Raw genomic sequence first — 25962 nt, 5'->3', positions numbered from 1 at the left:
AAAAAAAAAAAACAAAAAAACAAAAAAAACAGGAGCTACATTGATTTCCAAAGGGCTTTTCTTAATCCAGTGATACTCAAGAACAAGTGAAATCTTGCTCTTTTGAAATATCCTGAAGTATCATCATCTTGGTCAGCTTCCTCATCTTCATTTAATAACTCTTCTAACTGCCAGATCCTCACTTATCAATGGCTTTGCTTTTGATTCCAGAAGTTCTTCCCCGTCACTTTATCCGAGTGTCTGACATCATGTGAATTTTCCAAGATTTTCAATTAAACTAGTCAAGATAACTTACAAAAACAATGCAGCAAGCTAGGTAGATACTAGTGTTAAGCAGAAGATGTTTGTAAGGAATTAATTTTATGGGTAATCAGTATATTTGTGAATACATATATATATTTTAGACAGAATCTTGCTTTGTCGCCCAGGTTGGAGTGCAGTGGCACAATTTTGGCTCACTGCAACCTCCAACACCTGGTTTAAGTGATTATCTTGCCCAGCCTCCTGAATAGCTGGGACTACAGGCATGCGCCACCATGCCCAGCTAACTTTTGTATTTTTAGTAGATACTAAAATGGTTTTAGTATTATATTTAGTAGATACTAATATATTTAGTAGATACTAAATGGTTTCGCCATTTGGGCCAGGCTAGTCTCGAACTCCTGACCTCAGGTGATCTGCCTGCCTCAGCTTCCCAAAGTGCTGGGATTACAGGCATGAGCCACTGTGCCCGACCAATAGATTTATATTTATTAAGATAGTTTCTGCCTCTTTAAATTACTTTTTAACTATGGCAATTAAAATAATCCTAATAGAATAGTTTCTTTTTTTTACCAGTTTGATATTTAGCAACATCGTAAAATTATGTAATACTCTCTGCCACTCTTGAGGACTCTGCTTGGGAAACTTAAAGCCTATTAAGGGAAAAAAAATGAGGTTCTTGTTTAGTATCTGAAAGGAATTTTTTACTAAATATATGTAAATACTTTATGGGATTGTGAAGATTTTTTCATTGAGAAGTTCAGTTTATTTAGAAATTTGAATATTATAAGGATGTTTCCCCACAAAAAAAAAAAATCCATTTTGCTATTATAGATTCAAAACGCCACTCAAAGTGATTAATTCCTCCTCATAAGTCATATGAGGGCCAGTGATAAAATAAGACACAAAGAAATGAAAAGCTTGCCCAAAGTCACACCAAGAATCAGTGTTGGATTAGTAATAGAATCCAAGCATTCTGAGTTATTTTTCCTATCCAGACCATGAAATACTGCATTCACCCTCTGATTCTATCACATGTTCGCTATGTAGCATTTGGTTTGGGAGTTCTATTATCTCAAGTTTAAATGATCTGTGTGCCCTGAAAGAATTTTCAGAAAGAAAATGAGAAGTAACACTTCCTTCACCTAGACAGTAAGTTACTTCTGTGCTGAGTAGGTGACTTACCCCAGCATTGTGTATCTAGGATGTTCACACTTTGACATTGTTACTCATTTTTTCCAGGTGATTCTAAGCTCTTCCGACCCAGAAGACCCAGATCTTCCAGTGACGCACTGTCTGCCTCTTTTAATGGAGAAATGCTGGGGAACCGCTGTAACTCCTATGATAATCTGCCTCATGACAATGAGAGTGAGGAGGAAGGAGGGCTGCTTCATATCCCAGCCCTTATGTCTCCTCATTCAGCTGAGGATGTTGACTTGAGCCCACCAGACATTGGAGTAGCCAGCCTGGATTTTGATCCAATGTCATTTCAATGTAGTCCTCCCAAGGCCGAATCAGAATGTCTGGAGAGTGGTGCTTCCTTTTTAGATTCACCAGGATACTCCAAGGATAAAACAAGTGCCAATAAAAAGGATGCAGAAACAAGTGGTAGCCAATGTCAGACTCCAGGAAGCACAGCAAGCTCTGAACCTGTCTCTCCTCTTCAGGAGAAACTGAGTCCATTCTTTACCCTGGACTTGAGCCCAACTGAAGAGAAATCATCTAAGCCATCCTCCTTTACGGAAAAGGTCGTCTATGCTTTCTCTCCGAAGATAGGACGGAAATTAAGCAAATCACCTTCTATGAACATATCTGAGCCAATTTCAGTGACCCTACCACCACGGGTGTCAGAAGTCATTGGTACAGTCTCAAATACCACAGCTCAGAATGCATCATCTTCAGCCTGGGACAAATGCATTGAAGAAAGGGATGCCACAAATAGATCCCCCACCCAGATAGTAAAGATGAAAACAAATGAGACAGATGCCCAAGAAGGATGTGAATCTGAAGTCCAGCCCCTGGACCAGGTGGCTGCTGAAGAAGTAGAGTTACCAGGGAAAGAGGATCAGTCTGTCTCAAGCAGTCAGAGTAAGGCTGTAGCTTCTGGACAGACTCAGACAGGTACCGTTTGTTTTCCTCCATTCTTTCTTTAAGTTAAGAGGGATCTGCAATCCTGTGTGCCATCTGTGCCTTTTAGGAGAGAAATTTGTCCACAGCTAGCCTTTAATCAAAGAGAATGCTTTTCTGGGTGGTGCTGATGGCTCAAAGCCCTAAATTAAAAGCAGTCAAACAAAACTCCCCAAAAGGGCCAATGGTCCTGCTTCAAATCTTCACAAAAGCCCCCTTATCTCTTTGGACAGTGAGAATTCGTGGATAATTTTTGCACAACTGCGTAGCTCTTGATTCTGTTTTCTCTTCTAATAAAATATCTTTATTGTAGCCTTCCAAGTTAACAAGCCAGCCTACACCATCAAATGTAAAAACTGTTCATAATAACAGTCTGCAAGCACTTGAAGCTTGTTTTCTAAGCAATCTTTTCTGAGCCAGGTGAGGGATCTGCTTTTTTCCCCCCATCTCTGTAGCAATTCAAGAAGAGATTGCGGTCTTTATACACGGTTTGTTTTAGTTTTCCTTCTGCACCAGATGTGTTTTCTACAGCATTTGCATGTGGGATAGAAGATCATGGATTGCCATTTTGAAATATGGAAGGCACCTATTTTTTAGTGATCACATGGGGAGTGTTTGGCTTTCCATTTAGGATAACGTAAGCTACCTTTTCACTCTCATTTTTTTTCCCAATTTCCCACTAGGAGCAGTTACCCATGACCCCCCTCAGGATTCCGTTCCTGTCAGTTCAGTCTCTCTTATCCCACCACCACCGCCTCCGAAAAATGTTGCCCGAATGTTGGCGCTAGCATTAGCTGAGTCCGCACAGCAAGCCTCAACTCAGTCATTGAAGAGACCAGGGACCTCTCAGGCTGGGTATACAAATTATGGAGATATAGCGGTGGCTACAACTGAAGATAATCTGCCCAGTTCTTACTCTGCAGTTGCTCTAGATAAGGCCTATTTTCAAACCGATCGACCAGCAGAGCAGTTTCACCTCCAGAATAACGCACCAGGAAACTGTGACCATCCTCTACCAGAGACAACAGCTGTTGGGGATCCTACCCATTCCAACACAACTGAATCTGGGGAGCAGTATCACCAAGTAGACTTAACAGGGAATCAGCCACATCAAACATATTTATCTGGGGACCCAGAAAAGGCCAGAATTACTTCAGTTCCCTTAGACTCAGAGAAGTCGGATGATCTTATAAGTTTCCCTGAAGACCAGTCTGGGAAGAACAGTATGCCAGCTGTCTCCTTCTTGGATCAGGACCAGTCTCCACCCCGTTTCTACAGTGGAGATCACCCTCCTTCTTATCTTGGTGCAAGTGTGGATAAACCCCATCACCCTTTAGAATTTGCAGACAAATCTCCCACGCCTCCTAATTTACCTAGGGATAAAATCTTCCTTCCTTCTGGGTCCCTTGCAGACAAATCACCCACACCTCCTAATTTACCTAGGGATAAAATCTATCCTTCTGGGTCCCCCGAAGAGAATACCAGCACAGCCACCATGACGTACATGACAACTACTCCAGCAACAGCCCAAATGAGCACCAAGGAAGTCAGCTGGGATGTGGCTGAACAACCCACCACTGCTGATATTGCTGCTGCCACCCTTCAGCGCACACACAGAACTAATCGTCCCCTTCCCCCTCCACCTTCCCAGAGATCTGCAGAGCAGCCACCAGTTGTGGGGCAGGTACAAGCAGCAACCAATATAGGATTAAATAATTCCCACAAGGTAAGAAGGGGAAGATATCAGTGAGATGAAATATACTATTACCAAAGGTATGTCACTTTTCAGCAGGGTGTGTTGTTACCTTTGAGTCAGACACAACAATTGCTTTTAAGCCCTATGGCTGGTTTCCATGAAATAATTCCCATTTGAGGTTGGAGCCTGCCGTTACCTTGATGCTGGCTTTTCCCGAGGAAAGGGAGTAGCTCCTCCATGACTATAGCTTAACTGTACCTGCTCCCTTTTCTTCTAAAGTGTCTTGGTAGTTTATTCCTAGTAACACAATAAACTAGTAAAACACTAGTTTATTCCTAGTAACACTTAGTAAGACAAAGTGGGCTTTAAGGTTGTGAGTTGTTTTTTTTTTTTTTTTTATTCCAACTCCATCACTGACTCATTGTGACTTTGGGCAAGTCATTTACCTACCCTCTGCCAATTATTCACAGTTACACAATGAAAATACTTCATTCTCAAAACATCCGTAGGACTGTCTGCCTTGCAGACTTTTTGCAAGTGTAAGAGATTATAGTACCTTGGGATTTTTGTTACTTTCCTAGCATTCACCAGCAGTTTGTCCCATAGTCAGGCACCTGCTTCAGTGAGAGAATGTAGTATACAGAATGCTAAGGTTTCTTCCTGAATTTCCTCATATTTTAAGAAGGGCCACAGGTTGTTTTTCTTAGTCACCTTGAACTATTAATAGGACCTCAGATTTTAGACCTTAGTGGAGGATGCTGTGTTTACTGCTTCTCAAGGATAGCATGTTTTCAGTATGAGGATTATCTTTGGCCAGACTAAGGTGGAATCAAAGGTAGGGGAGAGGCAGTAGCCTCTGATTTGAATATTGCCTTTCCCTATTTTTGAAGGCCTAAAGCTGCTCACTGTGTACAACTGTGAATTTCAAAAGTCTCTCCAGATGATAGAATTAACTCTTAATTTAACAAAATGTCCTTGGTGTTGAGACTGAGCTAGACTAAGAGACCGGGTATGTATTTTTAAGCTCTACAGTATTACTTGACTAAACCTCTCTTGGTTTGTATATTAAAATCATGCCATAGGCCACCTCGCCTCGCATTTAAAACCTCTCATAAATTAGAAAACTTTGAATGGTTCTCCAGAGAGAATACTATATTTATACAAAATAGCAGCACCAGCCTTCTTTTCCTATCAGTGGGTACAGATTCTTTGCAACCACATGGCTTGGGAAAGTTCAAGTTGCTACCCAACCAGCCTCAATTTGTGAGTTACAAATTTAATAGTACTTGATTCATAGACGGAACAAAAAATAGACGCATAGTATTATGGTCTTTCAATAGGTTCAAGGAGCAGTTCCAGTTCCAGAGAGGCCACCTGAACCTCGAGCCGTGGATGACCCTGCGTCTGCCTTCATCAGTGACAGTGGTGCAGCTGCTGCTCAGTGTCCCATGGCTACAGCTGTCCAGCCAGGCCTGCCTGAGAAAGTGCGGGATGGTGCCCGGGCCCCGCTGCTGCACCTGCGTGCCGAGTCTGTCCCTGCACATCCCTGTGGCTTTCCTACACCACTGCCCCCCACCAGGACGATGGAGAGTAAGATGGCTGCTGCCATACATTCCAGCAGTGCAGATGCCACCAGCAGTTCAAATTATCATTCCTTTGTCACTGCTTCATCCGCCTCTGTGGATGATGCATTGCCTTTACCACTTCCTGTCCCACAACCTAAGCATGCTTCTCAGAAAACAGTTTACTCCTCCTTTGCTAGGCCCGATGTCACCACTGAACCCTTTGGTCCAGAAAACTGTTTGCATTTCAGTATGACTCCAAACTGCCAGTACCGTCCCCAGAGTGTACCTCCACATCACAGTAAATTGGAGCAGCACCAAGTGTATGGTGCCAGGTCAGAGCCACCAGCCTCCATGGGTCTTCGTTATAACACATATGTGGCCCCAGGAAGAAACGCATCTGGACACCATTCCAAGCCATGCAGCCGGATCGAGTATGTGTCGTCTTTGAGCTCCTCTGTTAGGAATACCTGTTACCCTGAAGACATTCCACCATACCCTACCATCCGGAGAGTGCAGTCTCTCCATGCTCCGCCGTCTTCCATGATTCGCTCTGTTCCCATTTCACGGACAGAAGTTCCCCCAGATGATGAGCCAGCCTACTGCCCAAGACCCCTGTACCAATATAAGCCATATCAGTCCTCCCAGGCCCGCTCCGATTATCACGTCACTCAGCTGCAGCCTTACTTTGAGAATGGCCGGGTCCACTACAGGTATAGCCCGTATTCCAGTTCTTCTAGTTCCTATTACAGTCCAGATGGGGCCCTGTGTGATGTGGATGCCTATGGCACAGTCCAGTTGAGACCCCTTCACCGCCTTCCCAATCGAGACTTTGCTTTCTACAATCCTAGGCTGCAAGGAAAGAACTTGTACAGTTATGCTGGTTTGCCTCCACGTCCCCGGGCCAACGTGACTGGCTATTTCTCTCCCAACGACCATAATGTAGTCAACATGCCTCCGGCGGCTGATGTGAAGCACACCTACACCTCATGGGATCTTGAGGACATGGAGAAATACCGCATGCAGTCCATCCGGAGAGAGAGCCGTGCTCGGCAGAAGGTGAAAGGGCCTGTCATGTCCCAGTATGATAACATGACCCCGGCCGTGCAGGACGACTTGGGTGGGATCTATGTCATCCATCTGCGTAGTAAATCAGATCCTGGGAAAACTGGACTTCTGTCAGTGGCAGAAGGAAAGGAAGGCCGCCATGCAGCCAAGGCCATCAGTCCCGAGGGAGAGGACCGCTTCTACAGGAGGCATCCCGAGGCAGAGATGGACAGAGCCCACCACCACGGAGGCCATGGTAGCACGCAGCCGGAGAAGCCGTCCCTGCCGCAGAAGCAGAGCAGCCTGAGGAGCAGGAAGCTTCCTGACATGGGCTGCAGTCTCCCTGAGCACAGGGCGCACCAGGAAGCAAGCCATAGGCAGTTCTGTGAGTCAAAGAATGGGCCCCCTTATCCCCAGGGAGCTGGCCAGTTAGATTATGGGTCCAAAGGGATTCCAGACACTTCTGAGCCAGTCAGCTACCATAACTCTGGAGTGAAATATGCTGCATCCGGGCAAGAATCTTTAAGGCTGAACCACAAAGAGGTGAGGCTCTCCAAAGAGATGGAGCGGCCTCGGGCTAGGCAGCCTTCTGCCCCAGAGAAACACTCCAGAGACTGCTACAAGGAGGAAGAACACCTTACTCAGTCAATGGTCCCGCCCCCTAAGCCAGAGAGGAGTCATAGCCTCAAACTCCATCACACCCAGAACGCGGAGAGGGACCCCAGTGTGCTGTACCAATACCAACCGCACGGCAAGCGCCAGAGCAGCGTGGCTGTTGTGTCTCAGTATGATAACCTGGAAGATTACCACCCCCTGCCTCAGCACCAGCGGGGAGGCTTTGCAGGGGGCGGCATGGGGACGTATGTGCCCCCCGGCTTTCCCCATCCGCAGAGCAGGACCTATGCTACAGCTTTGGGTCAAGGGGCCTTCCTGCCTACAGAGTGGTCCTTGCAGCATCCTGAAACACAGATCCATGCAGAATGAGCCCTGGAGCAATAGAGTTGAAGCAGCCTCTGCTGGACAGTGGACTGTTCTATTTTTTTCAATAACCAAAAAGATTAAAAAACAAAAAATACTATAAAACCCCTGGCCACATTTAAAAAAAGATAATAAAAGTAAACACATCACCATCTTTTTCCCCTTCCCTGCTTCATTACCACCTCTTCCATCTATAGACTTTGTCATTTTTGTCTTTAGAAAAGATCCGAAGGATGGTACAACCCCGTGCTGAAACCCAGTAGAGAAACCTGTCGCAGGACACAGATCTAGGGCTAGCTTGAAAGAGCCTGAGGACTGCCTTTCACTGAATTCGAATTCAGCGTTGTCCTTTCTTCTTAGCATTTGCTGCGTAATTGAGAGCAGCTCACACCGATGTCCTGGTAGCCTTCTGCATTCCCTGTTGTCTTCCTGCTTCTCCATCAGTAGCTGCACAACTTGCCCAGATTGACACACTCTTCTCACTTCACTCGCCCCATCTGAGAAGGAGCTTGTGTTCAGTTAGAGTCGTCGAAAAATCCCTGATCCTTCAAGATCAGTCAGTCAGACAGCAACATTATAATTAAAAATAAGAAATTAAGACTTTAAATTAAACATTTGGTAGAGTCATCATAAAACACCAGACCACTTAGACTCAGGCTGAACCATACTTTTTCTATTCTTACTTTCCATCCTTGTTCCTCACGGCTCAATGAATGGGCTCATATCATGACAGAAGGGATTTTTAAAAGTTAGTATTTAAGGAAACTTCTTAGGTGGAAGATAGTAAAGTTCTTATTGTCAGTGAACTTTGTTAGCACCAGAAAACTCTTATTGATGCTTTTAATGCATTGCCTGCCTTCAGGTTTTCTTCTTACCCCACCCCTCAATAATGTTTGGTGAATTGTAATTCTAGTAAAACATGTCATACCATTGGTTTTCCTAAATTATCAGCTTTCTTTCATTAAAAAAGCCCAGCATGGTTTGACTGGATAGACACACATAATTTATTATGAATATAAATTTCCGTGTTTGTTTCTGTTTCTAAACCTGAGTACAGGATCCCTGGGAATTTAAGTAGCTACAAATTATCTATTATTAGACTGCAAGTTCCTGCAATAACGGCTTAGTACACAGCCCCATTTCATCAGTGGAGTTCTGGGCAGTTATCATTGCTGTCCTAAGCCATTACTGTCATTTGCTTACTCTGTACTTGTGTGGTCACAGTCGTGTTGTAATTACCATCTACACCAGCATTTCAGGTATAGCTCTTTATAACTCTGGAGACATGTTAAACATGTTTAACACCTGCAGCTTTTGAAAGTTGCATTCCTTATTAGAGTAGGAACTCTCTAGCCCAACTCCATTCTATGTTCTCAGCTCCCTCCACCCCACAAAATACATCAGACTAGCAAGGCAGTCCTATGTTTACAAAATGAGTTTAGATTGTCATTTCATTCCATAACTCTTAATAATACTCAAGTTTTATACATTCACATATTTTAAATGCTCAGTCTGTAGAAGACACTAGGAGAATTGCATTCCATTTATTGGATGGTTGCTGCTCTGGCTTTTTAGAACTTGAAATTTTTATTTAGAGCAGAGGAGGAAATCTTTTAAGAGGCTAAAATCATGCTGCTATTATTGCTGTGAAATTGTATAAAGATTAGGATTCATGCCAGTTTTTATTTTAAAAAATAATGTGCATTTTAAGGGTTTATATTTAGAAAAAGAAATAAAATGTTTTAAGAACAACACATTGATATGTGGGAATATTCTATAAGGTTTTCTTTTGTTCCCTTAGAATTCACTGGAGGGATGCAGTAAAAACCATAGTAGAAACCTTGAAACTCCCATATGTGAAAAGGTCTGGAAATTGAGGCCTCTACATTAAAAGTGCAGACCCAACTGGTATGTAGTCAAAGTGCTAGGAAACTTGTTAGGATACTTCCCTTTGGCACAAAAACACCCTGGGTGCTACATACAGGAGTTTGACCTTTGGTGAATATGTGGCACTAATTTTTTTTACCTTAATCGTATTTTTGTCAAATAGGCAACCCATTGCCCCTTGGAGACCACACCAGCCCTGTAAGTTCTCACCAGCAGCATGGAGGTTAGGAAGAGGGGCTGCTGTGACCAGGAGATACACATGGCTTCAGTAACTGAGAGCCTGAAGGAAGTAACCCAGGGAGTCCGGTCCTGTTGTAATATTTGTGGATTTGTTGTCGCACACATTGTTTAGTCCTGAAACTAAAGCCTTTTTTATAAATAGTAGGGTTAATTCCTCAAAGCAATTTCTTTATTCATAAATGTCCTATGGGTTTAGAAATATCAGGTAAATATTTCAAATATAGAATGATGATTGCAATTACTGTTATAAGCGTGAAACACAAACTTTAGATCAAATCTAGAGTTACTTCATTTAATGCATGCTAGCAGCAGCCTTAACTTTGGATTCAGTTATTTGAGAGACTTTTCCAGCATCTTTCCCTTTCTAACGTTGTGGGGTGGAAATCGGACGGCAAATCACTGTGAGCCGGATACCTCAGCACAGTCCACCGTGTGTGGCTTCACAAATAGAGTAACTGAATGTTATTACTTTCCAATTTTGACACGGAGCATTATGATCAAGGAAGTGGAGCTGCCTTATACATTAAACCCATAATTTAATCCTGTTGACATTTTCAGAGCCCTGCCTCCAGATTTTATCTTTTTGGCAAAATTCTGATTCCACAGTTTGGTCTGATTGAAATAAATATTCCCTGGACGTCTGGCTAAAAAATTTGCTAACAATCCCAGAGGTGCCATTTTCTTACTAATAAATTTCATCTGAGCCTTATTTCTTACTATATTCAATTTCCTTTCAAACATACAAGTCCCTGGGATGGTCCCACGTGTAGGGCCTGCACGTTTCTTACAATGGCAAAGCATTTTTTAAAATTTAGGGTCAGGTTGAAAAATTCTAGGACTAATTCTGTAGAGAGGAGGGACTGTTACTAATGTGAGTGGGGACAGAGGAGTAGGTTACCACATTTGGAGCAGTAATAGACGCAAACGATGTAAATTTGAAATTTGCCCCTTTAGTTAAAGAAGGAGCCTGCAAAGTTCATTTCTCTGTTTTCAGCCCTGTCAGTCACCCATTTAGTATGTTGGCAAAGTATTGCTTGAGCAGAATGTGTAAGAAAGTAATAATGACAGTAAAAGTATGTCAGAGAGTTACTTCTGCCACATGGTTAGAGGCATGTGATTTTCAGCACTGTGTGTTACAGAAATGTCAGGAATGGTGTATTATAACGTGTGCAAGATAATGTCAGTGTGCACAGACGGTTTTCCTTATCTGATTAGTACCGTTAATGTTCAAAGAATAAAAATGGTTTTACAGTTTAGATTCTGAATAGCAAAACCTGATTTTTCAACCATGACCTGCATGAGAGAAGCATCCTAGGAAGTCTTAGATCATACTTTTGAGTTTTTAATTTTAATTTATATAGTGTTTTTTTATGTCTTAATATTTTTGTGAACTGGTGTAAATTGTTAATGCATATAAGCTTGTGTATTTTTGTAAATAGTTTTGTGATTTATTTCTTGCCCCATATGTAAATATTTAGAGTCTCATTTCTTGCAAACTTATTTGAAGCTGAGTTGTGGGTTTGGGTTTTGTTTGTTTCTTTGGTTGTGGGGTGGGGTGGGGGGTGGCAGGGGAGGGAAGAAGGGATTTTTTGTACCTGGAGATGGAGATACCTTGTGGTTTAAAGCAAATGTCCCACTGAAAGCGATTCGAATATCAACAGAATTATTTCAGGTTAAAACAGACTGCTTTGTGTATGTGTTTCCTTTTTGACCTAATGTGAATTATAGTGAAATAGTGGGGGTAATTGATTTGGGGAATTAGGACCAAAGGACACGTTTTTATGACACATCCTATTATGCCCAGTGGTACATTATTTGAGGAAAGGGGTTAAGTGTCTCCTGTTGTTATCTATTTGCCACCTTTTGCCGCCTGGCCACATTTCCCCCAAGTCAAACACTGTTCCCTGTAGAGTGGTGGAGGCCTCTTGATCCATCCTGGAGAGTCTGGGCTGACTTGCTGCTTCCTGCTCCTGAGGGAGTCCGTGCTCTGCTCTTGCAGCCTGGTTCCCAAGTGTGCACTTCTCAGGAAACTGAATCAGCTTGTCTCAGGATCCTTCAAAGGGAATTCTGAATAAAACCATTTTTTACAGATTCCAAGGACACATCTTGGACATCCTGTTTTCTCTTAAGGGTGAAATGACCATGAAATAATGATGCCCCAGATGAGGCCACCTGCTCACAGCAAACCCAGATCAAGTGTCAGTGAGACAGTGGCTGTAGATGTGAACCAAGTACTGCAAGTGACCCAGCTGCCCAGCAGGGCTCCAGAGTTTCTTCTGCTGCCACAGTTGTCAAAATAAATACCTAAGTATCAACCAGGACTTGAAGGTGAGGCGCGGAGGACCCTCAGTATTCAGCTCTTGAATATTGGTTTTCCTACTGAGAGTCAAATTGCAAATCATTCTTCATTTTCAGGTGTTAGGCCCTGTTTTTTTTTCTTGCCAGCAATAGGGAAAGTTGTCTGTTTATTCCAGATGGCCCTAGTAAGTCAACCGTCTTTTCTGTGCCTGCATAGCATGCTCCAGACCTCAGCAAAGATACAACATCTGCTTCAGTAAGCATCCTCAGATCTGAATAAGTGTTCCCTTGGAAACTGCTCAGATGGGATGAAAGAAAAGATACAACCACAGCTCCACTGGGTCTTCTCAATTTTCAGGACTCTGCTTTTCATGCTAACTATTTCGTCACCAAACTTATTTTACACTGACAAAAATACGGTACCTACCTCTTAAAATGTGTATCACTGAGGAATCAGTAACACATACATTCGTGGTGGTTGAGATTTTAGTTGTGGTTGTACAGGAAGAGGCACATTTTAAAGTAACACTGACTCCCCATCCAGTAAAACTTTGGGCATCTGGAAACACCAGAAATAAGATATTTTAGTTGGTCATGTTTTTCATACAGTTGATAGTGCACCTCTGAAAAAGTATAAGGTTTAATTTTATTTTAGACCTTTAATCAAAATACTTCCAGAATATATTTCCAACCACAAATGTTGCTGCCAGTGTAGTCTCATCACGTGTGTCAATAGATGACCGCACCACACACAACTTAGGGATATCCTCAGGGCACTGAGAGAAGATTTGCATTTACACCAAGTGGTTTAACACCAGTTCTTTTTATATTTTTGTACCCCTTTTTTTCAGTTTTGTATGTCTTTGCTGCTGTCACTTTTTGTTACTGTCTAGGAACTACCTATAAACCCTCCTCTTCCTTTTTCTCTTTGTAATTCTAATGTGGGGAGCAAAAGTAGTTCTGAACTGGAGTCCTGAAAGGTTATCCTGAATCGTGTGGCCTTTGCGTTGTCTATTTTTTGTTACTCCGAGGCTCTTGTACTTTTCTCCTAGCAATGGGCTTGGATAGCTGAGTCTCAGAAAGATGTTCGTGTGTAAGATGCTCAGAAGGGAGAATGAAGCAAAAGCTGTAGGAGTTCACCCTGCATTTGACAGTCTGCGAGAAAGCGATGTGATTAGATGCAACAGCATTTCTGTTAACTGCAGAGCGTTTCTCCTCGCAGGAGAATGGTAGGCTCGAAGACAGTTTGAGCATCCACAATTAAGAAACCAGAATATCATGCAGACAAAACAGCGTCAGCTGTCACCAAGTCATTTGCAATTCGTGTTCTTAGTTCTCTAAAACATTTTGAAAAGCATCCTAGATTTCTCAGCCACTAGTTATGTTTTAAGCTCAGCAAGTAGTTCTCAAACTTCAGAATCCATTTAGAACACCTGGAGAGCTAGTTAGGATTCTTCAGCAACCACCAGATGGTCTGATCCATTGCGTCTGGGATTGGATTTACAAATCTAGTTTTGGTACCCATGCCATGTACCTGGTACACATGGCTGAGAAATACAGATCTAGGCAGCGTATTTAATGTGCTTGCAGAGGGAGCCATCTCTTGTTCATTGAGGTTACCACCTTTTCCCGTTCACACTTTGGTTCCCCTTCACTTTGGTGACAGAAATGTGTCATTAATTTCTCTCTCCTCTTGGTATAAATATTAAGCCCCAGACTCATTTGTAACGATGGCATGCAAAAATTAAAACCAATTGAACTGAACAAACTATAGAAAATGCAGCGTTCTTTAAAAAGGAGGTAAAATACTGCTGACTGAATAATGCCTCCTATTATATGCTTATATTATATTGTTAAGACAACCTGAGACATTTGGTCGGTTAGGGAAGTGTAGCTAATTCATACTTGCTTTTTGACAGCTAACTTTTTCAAATACTGCACTCTGGCTGGGTGTGGTGACTCATGCCTGTAATCCCAGCACTTTGGGAGGCCAAGGTGGGCGGATCACCTGAGATCAGGAGTTCAAGACCACTCTGGCCAACATGGTGAAACCCTGTCTGCTAAAAATACAAGAATTAGCTGGATGTGGTGGCACACCTGTACTGCCAGCTACTTGGGAGGCTGAGGTAGGAGAGTTGCTTGAACCTGGGGGGCAGAGGCTGCAGTGAGCTGAGTTCGTGCCACTGCACTCCAGCCTGGGTGACAGAGGGAAACTCTGTCTCAAAAACAACAACAACAACAAAAAATCAAATACCGCACTTATGGAAAACAAATAGCTCATAGGACCAAGTGATGTTCCTTCTTTTCTCACCAAAACTTTTACAAGAACTATCGTCATGTAATTAGCTTAAGTTTTTTCATAGTTTATCATTTCTGGGTAACAGTATAGCAATGTTTTTAACAGCAGTAACGAACTATGCTTACTCTAGTGCCAGTTGTTGTGAGCCTTTTGCATCTGTTAACTCATTTATTTCTCATAACCCATCAGTTTGTAGATGAAACCAAAGCATACAAAGGTTCAACGCTCTGCCCGGTGGCATCCAGTGAGTAATCCGTGTGGAGCTGAAAGTCACACCTGCACACACGGACTCAGAGCAGACTTTAGAGTTGGCTGGTTGACTCTGGACTGCTACTAACTCTAAAACGTCTACTGACCCACTAAACCCTCTAAAATTATTTCTAAAAGTCTGATGAAGCCATGACTTCCTAATCTCTAAAGTGGGAATAATAGTACTTATGAAGGGTTGCTGTGAGGATTCAATTAGATAATAGATGTTTGTACAGGGCTCAGCAGGAGAGCAAGTGCCAAAAGTTACCCAGAACTTTTACTTTGAAATAGTGCAAGACCATGCCATAATAAAAGGGAAGAGGGCTATATTATGCTGGTATCATTAAGCATTTAACCACTTTCAATTGTATCATTAAGAATTTATTAAGGGTCAACCTTTCTGAAAAAATAAACGGGAAGTTCTCCCATGGTTGGATCTCGCAGAAAGAGAGCCTTGGCAGTTAAAATGGGACTTCACAGGGAATCCTATAGCATGATGTAGTAGGGGAGAAGGTCCTTGCTTACCATGAAGTCTGAATAACGACCAAAAAATCTTGTGGGATTATTCAGTGGAAACCGTTATCCAGATAGCACTGATTATGACTATTGAACTGTGTCTACATTTCAGAATAATGTCTAGTGCTAGGCTATCTATTCCATCTGTCAACTTTCCAGTTCAGGGAAGTGGTCTCAGGAACCTCTCTGAGCCTCACCTTCTCTGCTAGTGGTGGTGCCTTCTACGGGTATCGCTTTCTCGTATTGCCCTAGTTACTGATAGGCTCATTCAATACACGAGATGGCAGGAGTAGAAGCAACATGGTGAATTTCTGCAAAAGAAGTAATGGGGAGAACAGGCCTGGTATTTTACAAAACAGTTGCTAAAGAGAGATGGATTTGACTGGCTCTCCATTTCTGGATAGTAAAACTTGGTGAATAATGAAGTTTTGTTTTGTTTTTTGAGACAGAGTCTTGCTCTGTCACCCAGGCTGGAGTGCAGTGGCACAATCTCGGCTCATTGCAACCTCTGCCCCCAGGTTCAAGTGATTCTCCTGCCTCAGCATCCTAAGTAGCTGGGACTACAGGTGTGTACCACCACGCCTGGCTAACTTTTGTATTTTTAGTAGAGATGGGGTTTTGCCATGTCGGCCAGGCTGGTCTTGAACTCCTGACTTCAAGTGATCCGCCTGCCTCAGCCTCCCAAAGTGCTGGGATTACAGGTATGAGCCACTGGCCCTGGCCTCATTATTCTTAAACACATACATTTTCCTGGTTCAAGATCAGTTAAAGCAAAATGCATTTCCAGAGAAAAGAGCATAGCAATTGCGCTGATAGTAGCTAATATCATTAAAAATTTGTTGATCGATTATCATGTACCAGGCTATCCTAAGTAGTTTGCATATATTAATATTAACTCATTCTAACAATTATGTGAGGTAACATTTTTTCTTTTATTGCCACTTTACAGGTAAATCAAGCCTAGAAAGTTTTCAGTAATGTGCCTGAGTGTGTATCTCCGAGGTTAAGTGGGATTCAGGCCCAGGCTGTATGACCCCAGAGCCTGCAGTTTTTATTACTGTTTTACTGCATTGCCCGCTGTGTATCCTCAGAGATCATGAACCCCTAACGTAGTTGTGCCTGCGAGGCTAAGACACTGTGTTGTTGATTTGCAGGGAGTGCAACTCCTCCCATTAGTCAGGTAAGGCTAGGGTTATGCTGAAGTAACAACCAAAATCTCAATGCCATAGACATAAAAAGAGGTATTTTTCCTGCTCAAGGCAAGCCTGCTGCAGGTCCAGGCAACCTTCCTGGGTAACAGTCCTCTGAGCAGCCCTTGGCATCCCTTACCCCCATCACCTAAGACTGAATTCCTGGGATGGTGTGGCATGGGAGGAGAACACTGGAGGAGCTTGCCTGAGTAGTTAAAATGTGGTCCAGAAGTCACACACGTCGTTCTTGCTCACAGCTCATCAGATAGAATGAGTCTCAAGGCCGTGCCAGTACAAGCAAGGTGCGAGTTAAAGACAGGAGACCACCTGTCTGGAAGGAGAGCAGAGCTGGGAGCAGTGCACAGCATGGAGGTCTACCTCCCACTCCACTCTCGACTCAGGTTCTCCCACGACATCTGTCACTGACAAGGGCGGCAGCATGCGGAAGAAGAGTGCTTTAGCTTCCTGCAACAGAGAGCGACAATTAAGCCCCCAAGACAAGCTTAAAGACTAGCGGTTTATAGGGCAAAAGAAATTGAGGGGCAGTATAGGTCGCCAGATGAGGTGTCACTCTTGAGACCTCATAATGGCAGCAAAAGGTTGGTCCTGCATCCACAAGCTTCTAACCATATATTGGAGAAGAAGCTTCTGGAAATAAAGAGAGGGTGTGTCTTGCTCCAGCTGCAGAGATATGGAAGATATGCAAAGGGGCAGGGGATGTTCAATGAATGCTGCTGAGAGTCAAGTACAGCCATCCTCCCTCTCTCTGCCTTGTCACTGCCGCCTCATCAGCCTCCTCGTCCTCCCATAAACATGCCAAGTCCACTTCCACCTCAGCCTTCGTGCCGACTGACACTCCTCCCCCTGGGGTGCGTAGGCCCCAGGTGTCTATGTGGCTCGCTCCCCCACTTCAAGTCTTTGCTCAAACACCACCCCCTTAGAGAAGACTTTCCTTGACCATCCTATCTCATGTAGCATGTCATTACTCTTATCCCCTTGCTTGCTTTATGTTATTTATTTTTTATCTATAGTTTCTCTGGAATGTGAACTCCAAGAGGACAAGAACTTTGTCTTGTTCATTTATATCCTGAAATAATGCTATAGCATAATATGTGCACCAACCTTTCCTGAAGGAGTGAGCTGATGGTCCCTAGTATCCATGTGCAGGTGACTTTCAGCTCCACACGGATTACTCACTGGATGCCACTGGGCAGAGCGTTGAACCTTTGTATGCCTTGGTTGCATCTGCAAACTGGTGGGTCATGAGAAAGAAATGAGTTAACAGATGCAAGAACTCACAACAACTGGCACTATAGTAAGCATCGTTCATTACCGCTGTTAAAAACATTGCTATACCGTTGCCCAGAATTGATAAGATACAAAAAACTGAAGCTAATTAGGTGATGATAGTTCCTGGAAAAGGCAGGCGCTGGGAACCCCTTTGTACTGAGTGTTGAAATATAACAGGGCATCTTACTTCAGTAGCAAGGGTGAATCCCATCATTTGTTTGGTTTACTTTCATATGTTACAAGCACCTGGACTACTGGTGTTGGTTGCTGGTTACAGAAGCAAAGACAAGAAGGCTTACATGATCTAAAATGCAACTGCCAGAGTGACTAAACACTGGTAGAATTAGTCATAAAAGGAGATCAGTTTCGAGCAGTGCTTGGAAAGTGGGGAAGGGGTTAATTGCAGGAGAGGAAGGCTGATATTCTAGGTGTCCAGGAAAGACTTTTTTCCCGTACTCACATCTACCCTACAAAGCATCTTAGGGTGTGGAACTGAGAAGGTGTCATGGGAACTCTCTTCCAGGCCACAGCAACTTTGGAAGAGAAGGAAGAATGAAGGTTTGGATCGTTTTCAACAAGCATGTAGGACCTATGTACTAAGATAGGAAAATCTAGGAAAATGTGAGTGAGTGAGTTCCTGAATGATCTGCTTCTCTAAGTTACATGAGTTTTAGAGAAGACAACAGTGATGTTACCTAGACCCTATAAAGTTACTGGACTCCCAATACCCCACATGCCCTTGAATCCCAGGAGCCACAGTAACCCTCTGAAAGGAGTGGCCATGACAGGATTTCACGGTTGCCGGGTCCGGCAATAGAGATGCCCCCCTTCCGGAGTGTTCCTCTCGGTACCACTTTGCAAGTATTTTACTTTGATTATGGTGGGAGATGGTTCTGTTCCTACCAGTGTTTTGTAATTATTAGGTTCCTAAAGGCTATACTGGCTCTCTTATTTTTATGACCCTTCTCTAAAAAGCTAAAACATGCAGGCGTAGCTTCCTTGAGGCTAGGAAAAAGCATCCAACATTGGACTCAAAAAATACTTTGCTACACGAATTACAAATGTGCGTTCCCTAACAATGGCCTCTCCCCCTCTCGGGTCATCTCCTTGGCTTTCTGGGATGATTGCCTCCTGTAACGAAGGGCACCTTTGGTTCCCTGCCTTAGAGAATGTGACTGACTGCTGGTCCAAAGCCGTCCGTTTTGTCCAGTGAGGCACCTGACAAGCTCCTCAGCAGCACATGCAGCTAACCTATAACTCAAGTGGCAGTGAAAGAGGAGGCTCGGGAGGGAAAGGAAAAGCATGAGAGCCAGCCCAGATATAAGCAGGGCTCACAGAAGAAAATGACTTAGGCTTTTTCTGATGGACCTTGAGCAGTGGAAGCAATCAGAGACGGGTGACCATCAAGCAAGGGTGTTGTAGGGGGATGGAGACACAGCATGGGTAATTGGAGCAAACCTGGAAGTCCCTCCCAAACCTAAGGTTGTGTGATGTTCGTGGAGCCATAAGGAAATGGCCTGTGCCGCCTGGAGGGGAGCTCCCTGCCCAGCTGCCCAGCGCACACAACTCCTCCCCACTGGGGCACCGTTCTCCCCTCTCGCTCCTCTTGGCACCTGCCCCTCCAAAGACTTCCAGGAGCCTTAAATTAAATCCAAATGGTTCACTTTGGCCTGTGAGATCTGCCTCTCTGATTTCATCTCCTCTTCCAGGTTCCCGTGCAAGCCGTGCCCTCTGCCTCGAGCGCTTTTCCTAGCCAGGCAAGGCTGCTCCTCCTCCGTGTCTTGCGTCAGAGACCTGCCTTGATGACCCAGTTTGATGTAGTCACTTGATCACCTCTCCCTCTTCATCTTCCAAACAGAACTTCTCATTCAGAAGTTATTTTTATTTATCGGTTTATCTATTAATTGTCTCTATCCTTTCGCTAGCTCATAAGCTCCATGAGAGCTTGATACATGGCATGCGCTCACTTATGTTTGTTTAATACATGCACCCATACATAAAGCTGAGAAAGGAAGGGATCGCTGGAAACAGTCACTTTAACAAACTTTATTATTTTGCCTAAGCTCAGCCTTTGGAAAGGAAAGGAATGTCCTTTGTAACCACACGGAGTCCCTTCATGTGTGGAGACCCAGCATGCCTACTGCATAGAAACTGGTATTTTTAAGAAGCCGCCAGATGGTGCTAGTGATACGCTTTTTCCTCACCAGTGTTCCTGTCGATGGGAAAAATTCACTGAGCTTCCCAGTAAGATAGGAGAGGGGATGGAATAGGTGACTCAGTGTGATTCTTCCTCATCTCTTTTCACCCCACTTTTACAAGGGTAGTTTTAAGGGCAGTGACCAGGCAGCAAATGCTGGATGCTGATCAGGACAGCTGATACGCTGCCTTTTTTTTTTTTTTTTGGAACTTGCCCTGAAAAAAAGAAGGCTAAGATGAACAGGTTGGATAAAAATCGGAAGAACTCAAGCGGTGGTGTGCTTTCATTATGAGACTCCATGATTTCTTTTTTTTTTTTTTTTTTTTTTTTGAGACTGAGTCTGGCTCTGCCGCCCAGGCTGGAGTGCAGTGGCCGGATCTCAGCTCACTGCAAGCTCCGCCTCCCGGGTTCACGCCATTCTCCTGCCTCAGCCTCCGGAGTAGCTGGGACCACAGGCGCCGCCACCTCACCCGGCTAGTTTTTTGTATTTTTTAGTAGAGACGGGGTTTCACCGTGTTAGCCAGGATGGTCTCGATCTCCTGACCTTGTGATCCGCCCGTCTCAGCCTCCCAAAGTGCTGGGATTACAGGCTTGAGCCACCGCGCCCGGCTGAGACTCCATGATTTCTAAGGATGATTTCATGTTTTTAAATTCCCAAGTATTGTTTATTGACATTTTTAGAACACGGTAGGCAGCATCTAGACCCTGGTTTTTCGGTTTCAGATGCTAAGTCCAGGCAGGGCTTCAGAGCCCCAGCAAAGTTTCCAACCCCGGACGCTTCTGAGGCCCGCACAGAGCTTTTCAAAAATACAGATTCCCAGGCTTGCTCCACCAAAGCCATTGTGTCTTCGTGGGCCCTGGAATGTGTATTGCCAACAGCATTTCCCAGGTGATTCCATTTCATCCGCACATTAGGAGCCACTGTTCCTGGGGAAGATCGATCTCTCCAGGCTCCCTTCTAGGACCCGCCACTTCTGCTCACTGGTTCTGGGCTTGAACCTGGCCCCAGTCAGAATCATCCAAGTTTTGCTTCATGGAACTTCATTGTTAACGGGAATCTCTCCAACCCACCCCTCCCCGGAAGGTGGCATGATCCCATAGGTTTAGAAAATAAGAGATTAAGCTGATTTGCTTTGAACTGTGTAATTAATTTCTTAGATATCCACACTACACCATAGTACTTTCTCAGAGGAAGCATACAGTAGGGATCACAGAACACTTTATTCACAGAGCAACTCCTCAGAACAATTTCAGGGGCCTGGCGCGGTGGCTCACACCTGTAATCCCAGCACGTTGAGAGTCCGAGGTGGGTGGATCACCTGAGGTCTGGAGTTCGAGACCAGCCTGACCAACATGGGAAACCCTGTCTCTACTAAAAATACAAAAATTAGCTGTGCATGGTGGCGGGTGCCTGTAATCCCAGCTACTCAGGAGGCAGAGGCAGGAGAATTGCTTGAACCTAGGAGGCGGAGGTTGCAGTGAGCCAAGATGGTGCTATTGCACTCCAGCCTGTGTGACAAGAGCGAAACTCCATCTAAAAAACAAACAAATAACAAACAAAAAACAAAAAATTTCAGGATACGTCATGTAGTTAAAAATAACCTGGACTAGGTGTCAGAAATTTTTGGTTTTGGTCATAGCTTCCTTATTAAGAACCATGTGACTCTTCTGTTTGTACCTGCTGGATTCCACATGGAATTGAGGAAGCTGACCACGTGACTTTGGTAAGTTACTTCTTTTCAAAGCCTCTATGCGCTATCTGTAAAATGGGGATAGTAACTGTGTCATGACTCCCACAGGGCTGTTGAGGAACACATCAAGTAACCTGTGAGAAAATGCTCTGAGAAGAGTGAAATACTGCACAGTGGAAGGTAAGGTCATGGCCAGTGGGATGTGAGAATTAGTCCAAAGCACCATAGGATTGAAGGTTTTCACACCAGCACAGCCACCACCTGTAGCACATCTTTTCTGTAATGAAAATAATACAAGTAATTAGTTTTAAAAGTCAAATCGAATCACAAGGCTTATGATAAAACAGCAGGTCCCATTTCTCACTTTCTATTGCTCAGAGACAAACTTTTCAAACTCTTTTGGATGTTTCTTCTGGTATTTACCACCCTATGTCTAGATAGTGTGCTAGTTCTAGATTTTTCCATGTTAGACGATCTGTACTGACTTCCTAATAAGGAGGAAGAGGATAACACTCTTCGCTAAAGCAGGCCACTGCCCTCCACATCCCACCAACACACACAGGCTTCCCCAGCCCCATTTTCCTGTGCTAGTTAGTCCAGAACCCTTTAATCAATAGTCAGTATTCGTTCTGTGCCAATTCCTCCATCCTCAGCCTCTGCTGTGGAAGTGTTCATTTCCGCCCAGTATCAAGGATCTCTGTTTCTTTGTGTTCTTCCTCTTAGAGGCAGGTAAGAGAGCTCTCTCCTGGAGTGCTGATGCTTCACCCTCCTGCCAAATCTAGAGTAGCTCTTCTCTGGGCCTGAGTCACAGCTGGGATAACTGTGGGGTTCCCTTTACCTCTCTGGAGAGGAATCCCTGGTTTCCTGGATCCCGTTTTCCTCTGTCTTATGTCATTCCCTCTTTATAGTGGGAAAGGTGCAAGGGAAGTAATTTTTGTAACCTTTCATGTCTGCACATACCTTTTCACCCCGCTGCTCTTACATTCTTTGATGGTTTGGCTTAATACAGAATCCTAGTCTGAAAATCATTTTCCCACATAATTTTGATGATACTCCTTTTTGTCTTCTGCAGCCAATCTACCTGTGGACAAGTCTGATGCCATTCTGTTTCTTGATCCTCACATGTGAACTACTTTCCCTTTGGAAACTCTTAGATCTCTTTTCTCCTGGTGTTTCTGTGTTTTAGTGATGATGTTTCTTTGCGTGGGTCTTTTTGCACTGATAGTGCTGGGCACTCAGTGACCCCATCAATCGGTCTCCAGTTCCGGGGATTTACAGAATTCTTTCCTTGGTGTTTTCTTCTCAGTGAGCCTTCTGAACATCAGCTTAATTGGATGCTGGAAACTCATGGGCCACTGAATCTACATTGATCCTCAGTTCCTCTTATCTTTTCTTTCCTATTGTCCATGTCTGACATTTTGTTTTACTTTCTGGGATATTTACTCATTTATGAAACAACCCTGATATGGAATTTGTTTACATCTTCTATATTTTTTATTTCCAAGAATTCTTTCTTGATCTTGGAATGTTCTTTTCTATGTTCTTGTTTTGTTTAATGGATCCAGGCAGTACCTTTCTGAGATATAAGAGGGAATTATTACTATTATTCTGTCCCCTGCATTTTTATCCCTTAATTTCCTTTGCATCTGTGTTTGTTTCTGTTACGTATGTCAGAAATTTTCCTCATGTCTGACAATCAGTGGCTACCAATTCAAATTTGAATGATACGCCCATGTGCATGCACACACACACACATGCACCCGCACACATGCACACACACATGCATGCGCACACACATGCACACACACGCACATACTCACATGCGCACACACACGCACACACATGCACAGGCACACACGGGGACACACGCACACGCACACATGTGCACACATGCATGCACACACTCACGCACACACACACACGCACACACACGGATTCACACATGCACACACACGGACACGCACATATACACACATGCACACATACACACGGACGCACACACATGCACACACATGCACATGCACACACATGCACATGTCCACATGCACACCCAGACACACGTGCACACACACAGGCACCTGTGTGCACACACATGCCACACATGCACACGTGGACACACACACATGCACACACACACACAAGCATGAACACACATGCACATACATACACTTGCACCCACGCATGCACCACAGATGCACATGCATGCACAGATACACACATACACATGCACACACACATGCACACACGGACACTCATACCCACGCATGCACCACACATGCACACATGCATGCACAGATGCACACATACATGCCCACAAGCACACACACATACTGTCACACACACAAGCACACACACACGCACACAGCTGACTGGAAGCTGTGTTGAGCAGGCAAGGCTGCTTAGCTAGTGAAGCATTGTTGTTGGAAGAATCATGGCCCCCAAAGATGTCTATGTTCTAATGCTCAGAACCTGTGAATGTTAGGTTATGTGGCAGAGAGAGGAATCAAGGCTGCAAATCAGTTCATTTTAAAATAGGGAGATTATTCATGGGCTCAATGTAATCACAAGGATTCCTAAAAGTGGAAGAGAGAGGCAGAAAAAGACAGAGAAGGAGATGTGAACTGGAATCCAGGTCAAAGTGTTGAAGGACTCCACTTGCTATTGCTGGCTTTGAAGATGTGGAAAGACTGCCATGAGCCCAGGAATGTGGGCGGCTTCTAGAAAGTGGTAAAGGCAAGAAAATAAATTTTCCCCTAGACAGTACAGAAAGGAGCACACAGCCAGTGGACAACCTGATTTTAGCCCAGTGAGACTCGTGTTATACTTACGAAGTTTAGAATTGCAAGACAATAAACGTGTTTTTAAAACCGCTAAGTTTGTTACAGCAGCTACGAAAAACTAATACATTTGCAGGTCAGGGACCCACAAATGTTACAGCCAAGGAGGTAGGGAGAGTCAAAGCAGCCAGGAAAAGGTGCTTGAGACCTCAGCTGGGGAGAAGAGCAAGAACTCCCTGGACTTCAGCAGATTTCACGGCTAGGTCCACGGTGTCTGCTGCGTCTGTCTGGGGGAGTTCCGCTGCCTTCTCAGCAGCCCAAAGGGCATTCCCTTGGAGGAGAATTTGGGGGTTCAGATTCTAATCCTGAACGTACTTGACTTATTTCTCCAGTAATTTTTTCAGGGCCTACCTCAGACCTCAGGCTTTGCAGAAAAAAAAAAAACAAGAAACCTTTAGAATCCACATGCATTCTGTCTCCTGGTCTGTTTCTATGAGTTTGGCTAGAGGTCGCTCCACCTGATTGAGGCCTCAGCAGAACATCATCCAGTTTCCCCGTGCTGCTTAAGGGTCTGGATTAGGAAACAGAGTTTGCCGGCTTTTTCATCTTGAATCACTTATGGGTGGATATAAATGACTCTATGTATTTCTAACATTTTGTCTTTTTAAAATTAATTTTTAAATTAAAAAAGCCAAATAACTGGAAGCAGTTTGCATACTTGTTAAACTATAAAGCATAAGTAACTGAATACTATGAAGTTATGACTCAATTTAAAACAAGCACATTAGCTAGGACAATTGAAGTTCTTTGTGTGTTTTTCCAACAGCTCATCTTTCTAACCCCTCCCACAACCCAGTATTTATCCTTTTTTTCCAGATTCACCCTTTTTTGTAAAAACTTTTGTATTATAGAATATAATATGTTGAGAAAGTGCCAAGTAAGGCTTATTCCAAAGTGAACACCCATGTGGCCATCATGCAGATCAACAGAAACATTCTCGCACCCAGAAAACCCTTCGCATTGCCGTTTCCACTTCCATCGCTAATTGTTTAATTTAATTTAACAGACTCTCTTCTGTATTTTACATTGTTTTTTCTTTCCATGTCGTCTTCGGGGTATTTTTCATCAGTCTACAAGTTCAGTGAGTTGCCTGTTACTCCTTTTTTCAGTGTTTGTCTTTTTTCTTAATCTCCAGGAGTGCTTTGCCTAAGAATATGTAAGGAAGGATAGGCACCTTTTGTTCATTTCATGTGTTGCGAGTATCTTCTCCCAGTCTGTGGCTGATCTTTTCACTCTCTTAGTGAGATCTCTCAAGCAGCAAAGTCTTCACTTTAAAGTATTTAGATTTATCCAATTTTTCCTTTATAGTTGGTCTATCTTTGAACTTCCACTTTGGATCCTTTCCTTTTGCAAGGACAACATCTTCTTAGAAAGTCCTTTAGTATGGGTCTGCTGTTAATGAATTATCTTAGTTTCTGTTTATTTGAAAATGTTTCTATTTTATTTTATTTTATTTTATTTTATTTTATTTTTTGGAGACAGGGTCTCACTCTGTGGCCCAGGCTGGAGTGCAGTGGCACGATCTCAGCTCACTGCAACTTCCACCACCTGGGTTCAAGCGATTCTCCTGCCTCAACCTAGCTAGGATTACAGGTAT

At 43.7% G+C, this 25962-nt stretch overlaps 1 protein-coding gene across 13 annotated transcripts in view; it reads left to right on the top strand.

Annotated features, from left to right (window-relative positions):
- LOC105476208 (Rho GTPase activating protein 32) overlaps positions 1-11481 on the top strand; it is a 308635-nt gene extending 297154 nt beyond the window's left edge. For all 13 annotated transcript variants that reach the window (XM_011731907.3, XM_011731908.2, XM_071075804.1 and 10 more), the window contains 3 exons: positions 1504-2382; positions 3072-4114; positions 5425-11481. In XM_011731907.3, the coding sequence (XP_011730209.2) occupies positions 1504-2382; positions 3072-4114; positions 5425-7677 (4175 nt within the window). In that variant the 3' untranslated portion in view covers positions 7678-11481. The remainder of the gene's footprint in view (positions 1-1503; positions 2383-3071; positions 4115-5424) is intronic.
- Positions 11482-25962: the final 14481 nt, after the last annotated feature.

The sequence above is a fragment of the Macaca nemestrina genome, chromosome 12 (genome assembly GCF_043159975.1).
Source record: "Macaca nemestrina isolate mMacNem1 chromosome 12, mMacNem.hap1, whole genome shotgun sequence".
Taxonomy (NCBI): Eukaryota; Metazoa; Chordata; class Mammalia; order Primates; family Cercopithecidae; genus Macaca; species Macaca nemestrina.
The sequence above is the reverse complement of the archived record's forward strand: the minus strand, read 5'-3'. Positions and strand labels throughout refer to the sequence as shown.